This window comes from Arachis ipaensis, chromosome B01, assembly GCF_000816755.2.
Source record: "Arachis ipaensis cultivar K30076 chromosome B01, Araip1.1, whole genome shotgun sequence".
Classification (NCBI taxonomy): Eukaryota; Viridiplantae; Streptophyta; class Magnoliopsida; order Fabales; family Fabaceae; genus Arachis; species Arachis ipaensis.
The window spans coordinates 25698562-25708497 of record NC_029785.2 but is presented as its reverse complement, the minus strand read 5'-3'; the positions used below and the strand labels follow the sequence as shown (position 1 = coordinate 25708497).

Genomic DNA, 9936 nt, shown 5'->3' with positions numbered 1-9936 from the left:
GAGAGAAGATATAAAAAATTATTTTTTATATGTTAAAATTTGTTTTAGTCTATAAACCAATTCAAACAAATTTTTTCAATTAAAATTAATTTTATTTTTATGAATTGATTTAAATTGGTGTACTGTATTGTTAATTGATTTAAAACTATTTTTTATGTGACAAAACAGTTTGATTCAGTTTCTAAACCATTTAAAATAGTTTAGTGTAATTTCAATTTAGATTATGAAAAAACTAAGCCGCGAACACTCCTAATTATAACTGCGAAATGAGTGGATGACTGAATTCGAATCAACCTAGGCTGAGCCATAATTGAATTCGACACTAGCTGATCAATAAATAAGTTGACTTATTCCACACATTTTTTATTTTTGAATAAACCTAAATTATTAAGAAAAAAAACTTTTTTACTTAATGTTCGAGTCAAAAGATTTTATGATACATTTATATATTTTCATACTTAATTAACTAAAGTCTGCAAAATTTAGTTAAGAAATTAATATTACAACAATAAGACTATATTGAAAAAGAAGACAAAAGACTAATGACCAGTTCACTTGAACCCGCTTAAAATGGTCCGTTTATAAATGAGTTGTATTTTTATGAGTAAACGCCTTTTTCGGTCCTTAACCATTTGCTTGATGGACTTCCCACCCCCTAAGAAATCTAAAACCCCAAATCGGTCCCTATCTATTTTGATATATGTACGTTCTAGTCCCTATCTACTTTGAGTAAATGTCATTTTCGGTCCCTAACCAGGGACTGGAACGTTCATATATCAAAGTAGATAGGGACCGATTTGGGGTTTTAGATTTCTTAAGGAGTGAGAAGTCCATCGAGCAAATTATTAGGGACCGGAAAGGACATTTACTCTATTTTTATTGATTAGACTCATCCAATTTTATGAGCAAATCGAGTCGACTTATTTTGATAGCTCTGCTTTTAACTAGGAAAAGAATATGCAGACCAAAACATAAAATTTGAGAAAAATAATATTATACCAAAAAATATATCCTTATTCATTTTTCAGTTTACAAGTAGGCTAATTAAATCAGAATAACCCATTTAATACATGAAAAATTGCCAAATACAGATAAAGAAGGTAGAATATTACAATTTCATTGGTTATAAGATTTAAAGGTATCATCATATATCACTAGCTACTAGCCAGTGAGTTTCACTATGATATAAACATAGTAAGCAGTGCAATACAACACTTAACTAAATTATACCTTAACATAATCTTTTTTGGTCAAAAGCAAATTATCCTCCAATCAAGTTGGGTAAGATTACCTGGGGTGCAAAACTTTCTCCTTTTGAGTTTTTGCATAGTCCAAGATTTTTGGTTAAGGTCATAGCATAAACTTTCTCCTTAGAAAGAGATGTTTATCTTGCTGATGGGAGACAACCTTGTGACAAGTCAGGGGTTTCAATTTCAAGAAAACTTGTAAGTAATGTTTTCCTTGAAGATTGTAGTTTTGAGCTACCTGAAGATAAAGATGATAATTTTAGGTGATTTTCTGATGAACCTTTCTCAATCCTGGAGGCATCTTGTATGGCTAAAATCACTTCTTGCATTCTTGGTATGGAGAAACCATGTTGCTCCACACATTGCATGGCGATTTTAGCAACCCTTCAAACCGACTCAGTTTTGACATTCCCAACCAGGGATGGATCCATGATGCTTACTACGTCACCTTTTTGGATTAAGGATCTTGCCTGCAAAACAATGATTTTTTAAAGTGGTGAAAAAATTTTCTAGTTGGACTAGTTGCTATCTTTTACTTTTGAGTGAACTCCCAATTTCGTCATTGGCTAAAAGCATGGAAGATAAAGTCATCCTTGATGGTTTTTTTTTAAAAAAAGACAGCCCGGTGCACAAACATCCCGTATCCGTATTAGTATTACTACAGGATCCAAGAAAGGGCCACACCCAACGGGTGTAATGTATGCAGCATGATCTGATAAATATATATGTGGCTGTTTTCATGGCTTTAAGTTGTTCCAAGGCTCCACATCTCGTCCCTCATGGTTTTAAAATGATAAAATTGTCCTCGGGAAATCGAAAAGGGTGATAATTTAGTCCTTCCTTACAAAATCCATACATGTAAGTGATGAACTTGTCCAAGAAGGTAATAGTGAAGGACGAAGTCGTCACCTTCAAATCTTGGACTACTTTGTCTTCTGTATATTTTCTTATTCAATTTTACTTCAACTTTTGTTTGGAAACCATGGTGAAACCAAAGTATTAAAGAAAAATAATAAAACACACATACCCAATGAACTATATTCATTTCAGGACCATAATCTTCTAGTGATACCGGCTTTCTTCCAGATATCAATTCCAGCACAACAACTCTAAAACTATATACGTCACTCTTTTTGAATATTTGTTGACTTGCATAGTACCTGTTCATTAAAAAAAACTGAACACATAGAAACTTAGTTCAACATATTACCCTAACAAATATATCACTGATCATGCATGAGACTCATAGCTTACTCAGGATCCAGGTAGCCTACAGTTCCTCTTACAACACTTGATATATGAGTCAAATCTTCTTCAGCTAACCTTGATAGTCCAAAATTTGACACTTTTGCTCTCATATTGATGTCGAGGAGAATATTGCTCGTCTTTACATCTCGGTGAATAATACTAGGATTGCATCCTGTGTGCAAGTATTCAAGGCCTACAGAAATATGAAATTTCACTTTTGAATATTAATTTTGATAGTAAATTACTAAGTTTACCTATGGACCAAGAAATTGATTAATCAACCTTTCGCTGCATCTTCTGCAATCCGAAGCCGTGCTAACCAGTCTAATTGTTTCTGACTCCAACCTTCTGTCAAAACATCGAAATATACATCATCACACAACTTCGACTAAATAAAAATAAATGAATATGAGGGAGTGGAATTAGACCATGAAGGTGATCCCTTAATGTGCCATTGTGCATGTACTCGTAAACAAGAATATTCTGATATTCTTCTTCACAATATCCAATCAAAGGAACCAAGTTTCTGTGATGAATTCTTAAGAGGAGAGCTACCTGCATTTATGATATGCAATCAATAAGCTTAAAATTTAAGTTTTCTGTCATATTTTTCTAGTTTCTCTAACCGTAGTAAAATATTTGTATTGCAAAGTAGACTTTCTGCATTTTTAGAACTTAGCTGGAATTAAGATTTCATAGTTTCTATTTCTGATTCTAATATATTTGCATTTTCACAATTCCTATCTTTGCTTCTTAGATTAAGAGAAATACATGTGGGTTAAGTCAAAGCCAAAAACATTCAACAATGAATGAGAAAAATCCAACAATTTAGAGTTCAATCATTCAATTTCAATCTATTAATTGGACAAATTGTTCATTGATTAAAAGTAAAATAATATCTAAATGACAAGATAAAAACATTCATAAAGAAAATTAGAAAAATGATAAAAGAAAACAAAAGATAAAAAAGGGGTTCTAAACTAGGAAAATGCTATGCTAATAAAAATTAGAGGAGCATAAATTATCTTTTGATTGAAAGCAGGTAACAACTTATAATAGTAGATTCTTCAGAACTCATTGTATATTGGAATTCAAATATAAAATATGGAAATGCTACCTCAGTCACAAATTGTTGGTTCCCATGGCTGGATGGATCTGTCATAGTCTTAACCGCAATCTCCTTTCCATCTTTCATTCTCCCATAGTAGACAGATCCAAAGCTCCCTTTCCCGATTTTTCTTGAAAAATTATTAGTAGCTTTTTTCAACTCTGAGAGTGAAATATAGTAAGCAGTACCCTCATCCATTAAAGTCCCACCCTTACCGAATGAGTATCCAGTCAATGGCTTTGTACTACCTCTAGAAATCACTGCACCACATAATAACACTTAGATGGAAGAGCTTGAGTATTTACCAAGTAGTAGATTTTGACTCATACGACAAACCTTTTTCGTCACATTTCTGTTTAGATGCCTTTCTCCGTGCATTATGCATTAGCAGAAGACTTGTTAAGAATAATAGTAATAATATTACTAGTATTCCAATTGAAGCTCCTAGTATCAACTGAAAATGCTTCTTGTTCCCTCTATGTAGTTCAGGATTATTATCATAGCTGGAAGTGAAAATAAACATGGTCATTACTTCAATCTGCATACCGAATATGAAAAGATGCTCATCCTATTATGTTCATACTGAAGTTACTTTAAATTAGTCTCGGTGGTTGTTCGGCATTGGTAGTAAGTGGGGTTAATGCTAGTAAAATCATCAAGTTGCTGAGCATACTCACTTGAAAATAATTTTTCCAGATAATAGTCCTGTTGGTATTTTTCCGCTAAATGAGTTCTTTTGTATGAACCTGTCAAATATTCACAAACGATCCATAAAGATCTGACAGAGGTAACAATCTAAGAAGTAAATATATCAAAATAGTGATCGTAAAGGGCTAAGTATGAAAATCTGTCAAGTTATTCTAGAAGTAGAAATGATAAATTTTAAAGATTAACTGCTACTTACAGTGCTTGCAAATTTGGCAAACTACCCAAGTAAGATGGTAATGGACCAGTCAATTTGTTGATCTCTAAATGCCTGCATGTCATTAGTTGAAAATAAAATGAGAAAACAAGCAAAAAGGCACAAAGAAAAACTCAAAGAAGGGCCATTTACAAAATATTGATTCTTGGTTCCATCACAGAGCCCTCAAAAATATAAATAAATGAATGTTGTGTGTGAAACTGAACGTACACAAGGTTTAGATTGATAAGATTGCTCATGTCAGGTAGTGTTCCTATAAGCAAGTTACCATCTAACCACCTAAGGAAACGAGAACAATATTACAAAAGAATTCACTTACAACTCTGTCAATGCTTCCATGTTGTTGAGCTCTTGTGGAATTTCATCTTTCACATTCCTTCTTGACAGGTTTCTATTAAAAAAATTTTAAAATTAGTAAAAATATTGCACTTTTTGAACTTTCAGTAAAGCAGTATACATTTAGAATGTGATATATTTTTTGAACATTTCAAATATCTCATAATCTTATAAGTGATTCTAACATCATGCTTAAACTTTCAGAATCCAGCATTGTATGTTTAATTTCACCATTCTTGAAGTTTTAGGTTAAATAAAAGATATGGAGATATTACATCTTTATGATTCTTGGAGGGGTAGTTTCACTACAATTAACCGACTCCCAGGGTGTTAGAACACAGGGATCCCTGTTATTTGGGTCAGTATCGGAAGACAAGTAGCGAAACACATTTATTACATTTACTGCAAAATGAAAGTATGTTTATGTAAGTTAAATGATTATAAGTATGTACTTAGTCATATACCGATTCATATAATATGGTATAGTACCCATGCACCAAAAGTTATTTTAGCAAAATATATACTGATATTAAAAGTTTACCATCTTCTTTGTCAGTTTTGGAAGCGATTTCAACATATTTTCTTATTTTCATTGCATTTAGAAGAGGTCCTTGAGTAGAATCCCTGGTCTTAGCAAAGGAGAAGGAAAGAACAAAATCCATACTCACATTCATATAACTTGGTTCATATAGAGTGTAGCTACCATTTGCATTCTCAGCTATGTTAACTACTGCATTGCTATAGTCAGGTATATAAGGTTGCTCCAATTTGAATTTTCGAGTCTCGTTCTTACCGAGATCTTGGATCTCTGCAAAATATGCGTAAGTTCTAGCGTTGGCAGGAAAGTCTTCAAGGTTCAGTCTGTAGCTGAGTACCTGTTTTGTGCCTACAACCGCGGTTTGCATCACTTTAACAGGAGGGTATTCCCTTGTCTGTATATCTATGTTCTTTATTGTGTTAATTCTAATTGTGCCTGGGGCCACCCCAACAAGAAAGTTTTGTCTTTTAATGATATCCGAATCCCAAATTCTATCATATGGATCATCTGGATACCTGATATATTAAGTACTTGTTAAAATAATCATAAATAAATCAAGATAAAGGTACCAAAAGGAAAAAACAGTTCTCATCTTAGGTGGATTTGTCGAGTAGAATAAACCTTTTACTACAGGATCACTATCAATCTTAGAGCAACCATTTTGTGAACAAACTAGTCTTTCAAGGATCAAAACAGTGGTTTACTTACCAAATGCTATACAACATATGCAAAATAGAGAATTTTGAAGCGGGGGTTAGCTTGCGAACCTGACAGCATCCTTGCTAGTAGCACCAAAGTTGATCCTTGCAGCCACTTTCAAGAAGAAATCATCCTCGAAATCCATGGCATACATTGACACATTCAAGGGCCTAAGCTCCAGTGTGGATATGAATGGAGAGCCAGTGGTGGCACAACACATGCAAACATCAACAGAGTCTGAGGGTGCTCTGAAAATCATCTCCTTCACGTAGACCCTTGATGCATCATAGACTGACCCTTGTATTAAAACTACTCAACAAAAATGGAAGGGTATAACGCAAGCATCAACATATTTTGAATATAGCTCGTGCTCTTATGTTTCAATCTAATTTACCACCATCTTTTTGGTCTTATGCTGTTAAACATATTGTTTATTTACTTAATAGAGTTCCATCATCCGCAATTAATTTTAAAACATCATTTGAGATTTTATTCAATCATCCACCAAATTATCATGACTTTAAAGTTTTTGGATGCTTATGTTTTGTTTCTACCCTGATGGCAAACATATCAAAATTTGATCCAAGAGCCAAAAAGGCTGTGTTTATTGGCTTTCAACATGGTTTTCAAGGATATATTGTTTATGTTTTAGAAGATAAAAGAATTGAGATTTCTAGAAACGTGATTTTTTATGAAATGGTCTTGCCCTTAGTCACTAAAAATGTCCAATTCCATACACCCAACCCTACATTGCCAAACACACCCTCTCAAAAACAAGATTCAGTTAGTCTTCCAGTTGAACCCTCACCCATACCCATTGACCCAACTCCATCTAATTCTTTATTTTCTTCAACAACCTCTCCTTTTTCCTCACCGTTGTTTTCTAACCAAGTTGAACCCATGACCACCGAATCTCTCTCAAGGCACACACCCTTCTCTCCTTCCGCACTAGACACCAGTCCACCATCACCTTCTCATCCCCCATCACCTTCTTCACTACCTGAGCACCATCCTCATCATTCCGACCGGCCTTACTGACCTCCAGCATATCTCTCTGATTACTTGTGTAATTCCTCTCTCATCTCTACAAATCAATCTCCCTCAAAGTGCAAGTATCCTTTATCTTCAGTCATGTCTTTTTCTTCTCTTTCATCTTCACATAAAAAGTTTCTTTTATCTCTACATTCTGACGTTGAGCCAAAGTCTTTTAAGGACGCAAATCAACAATCTAATTGGCGTAGTGCTATGAAAGATGAGTTGGATGCTCTTGAGCTGAACAAAACTTGGCGTCTTGTTGATTGCTAGTGCACGAAATTGTGATCTCCAGGCTCGAACAAATCCTGGTAATGGCTCCAAAGCTTGGTGCTCTGATCTTAATTCATAATTGTCACAACTTCGATACAACTAACCAGCAAGTGCACTGGGTCGTCCAAGTAATACCTTACGTGAGTAAGGGTCGAATCCCACGGAGATTGTTGGTATGAAGCAAGCTATGTTAATCTTTGAGGAACAGCAGAGCTTCACACCTTAATCTATGGAGTGTAGAAACTCTACCGTTAAAAATACATAAGTGAAGGTTCAGGCATGGCCGAGATGGCCAGCCCCCTGAAACGTGATCAAAGGATCATAAGGTAATCCAAAGATGGTCAAAAAGACTAGTAAAAGGTCCTATTTATAATAAACTAGCTACTAGGGTTTACATGAGTAATTAATTGATGCATAAATCCACTTCCTGGGCCCACTTGGTGTGTGTTTGGGCTGAGCTTGAGTGTTGCACGTGCAGAGGCCATTTGTGGAGTTGAACGCCAGTTTCTGTGCCAGTTTGGGCGTTCAACTCTGGTTTTGGATCCTTTTCTGGCGCTGGACGCCAGATTTGGGCAGAAGGCTGGCGTTGAACGCCAGTTTACGTCGTCAATTCTTGGCCAAAGTATGGACTATTATATATTGCTGGAAAGCCCTGGATGTCTACTTTCCAACGCAATTGGAAGCGCGCCATTTCGAGTTTTGCAGGGAGGTCAGAATCCAACAGCATCAGCAGTCCTTCTTCAACCTCTGAATCTGATTTCTGCTCAAGTCCCTCAATTTCAGCCAGAAAATACCTGAAATCACAGAAAAACACAATAACCTTGCCATAGTGGAGGACTTGTCAGCCACCTTGTAGAGTTCTTGAGGTATAATCTCATGAACTTCCACCTCTTCTCCAATCATGATGCTATGGATCATGATGGCCCGGTCTATAGTAACTTCAGACCGGTTGTTAGTGGGAATGATTGAGCATTGAATGAGCTCCAACCATCCTCTAGCTGTAGGCTTAAGGTCCAGTCTTCTTAGTTGAACCGGTTTGCCTTTGGAGTCAATCTTCCATTGAGCTCCTTCTACACATATGTCCATAAGGACTTGGTCCAACCTTTGATCAAAGTTGACTCTCCTTGTGTAGGGGCGTGCGTTCTTTTCCATGTATGGCAGGTTGAACGCCAACCTCACATTTTCCGGACTAAAATCTAAGTATTTCCCCTGAACCATTGTAACATAGTTCTTTGGGTCCGGGTTCTTACTTTGATCATGGTTTTTGGTGATCCATGAATTGGCATAGAACTCTTGAACCATTAGGATGCCGACTTGTTGGATGGGATTTGTTAGAACTTCCCAACCTCTTCTTTGAATTTCATGTCGGATCTCCGGATACTCATTTCTTTTGAGTTTAAAAGGGACCTCAGGGATCACCTTCTTCTTTGCCACAACATCATAGAAGTGGTCTTGATGGGTGATGAGCGGATATTTTATACGCTTTTTGGGGATAATTTCATATAGTTTTGAGTATGTTTTAGTTAGTTTTTAGTCTATTTCTAGTAGTTTTTAGGAAAAATTCATATTTCTGGACTTTACTATGAGTTGTGTGTTTTTCTGTAATTTCAGGTATTTTTCTGGCTGAAATTGAAGGAGCTGAGCAAAAATCTGATTCAGGCTGAAAAAGGACTGCTGATGCTGTTGGATTCTGACCTCCCTGCACTCAAAGTGGATTTTCTGGAGCTACAGAACTCGAAATGGCATGCTTCCAATTGCGTTGCAAAGTAGACATCCAGGGCTTTCCATCAATATATAATAGTCCATACTTTGCACAAGGATAGACGACATAAACTGGCGTTCAACGTCAGTTCTCTTTTCGAAAATTTGGTATAAAAATATGAAAAAGATTTTTGAAAAATATTTTTGGAATTTTCGAAAATAACTAAGAATTTTGAAAAAGATTTGATTTTTGAAAAAGATTTTGAAAAAGATAAGATTTTCAAATTGAAAATTTTGATTTGACTCATGAAAAACAATTTGATTTTAAAAATTTTTGAAAAAGTCAACTCAATTTTCGAATTTGATGAGAGAAAAAGGGAAAGATATTTTTTTGATTTTTGAATTTTTATGATGCAAGAGAGAAAAACACTAAAAAGATGCAATGCATGAAATTTTTAGATCAAAACATGTGATGCATGCAAGAATGCTATGAATGTCAAGATGAACACCAAGAACACTTTGAATGTCATGATGAACATCAAGAACATATTTTTGAAAAATTTTTTAATGCAAAGAAAACATGCAAGACACCAAACTTAGAATTCTTTAATGCTTATGCACTAAGAATTCAAGAATGCATATGATAAACATGAAAAGATACAAAACAAAAAATCATCAAGATCAAACAAGAAGACTTACCAAGAACAACTTGAAGATCATGAAGAACACTATGAATGCATGATATTTTCGAAAAATGCAAGATGCATATGCAAGTGACACCAAACTTATAATGTGATTCAAGACTCAAACAAGAAACACAAAATATTTTTGA

General features: G+C 35.0%; 1 protein-coding gene across 1 annotated transcript in view; it reads right to left on the bottom strand.

The window, feature by feature from the left end:
- Positions 2205-9936, bottom strand: part of LOC107648814 (probable LRR receptor-like serine/threonine-protein kinase At1g67720) — a 35967-nt gene continuing 28235 nt past the window's right edge. The window contains exons 2-15 of the mRNA XM_021108643.1: positions 6167-6407; positions 5403-5914; positions 5137-5263; positions 4845-4916; positions 4736-4804; positions 4508-4579; positions 4281-4349; positions 3933-4106; positions 3613-3853; positions 2924-3050; positions 2778-2843; positions 2502-2688; positions 2275-2407; positions 2205-2213 (exon numbers count right to left, since the gene is read on the bottom strand). Of these exons, the coding sequence (XP_020964302.1) occupies positions 2205-2213; positions 2275-2407; positions 2502-2688; positions 2778-2843; positions 2924-3050; positions 3613-3853; positions 3933-4106; positions 4281-4349; positions 4508-4579; positions 4736-4804; positions 4845-4916; positions 5137-5263; positions 5403-5914; positions 6167-6407 (2099 nt within the window). The remainder of the gene's footprint in view (positions 2214-2274; positions 2408-2501; positions 2689-2777; positions 2844-2923; positions 3051-3612; positions 3854-3932; positions 4107-4280; positions 4350-4507; positions 4580-4735; positions 4805-4844; positions 4917-5136; positions 5264-5402; positions 5915-6166; positions 6408-9936) is intronic.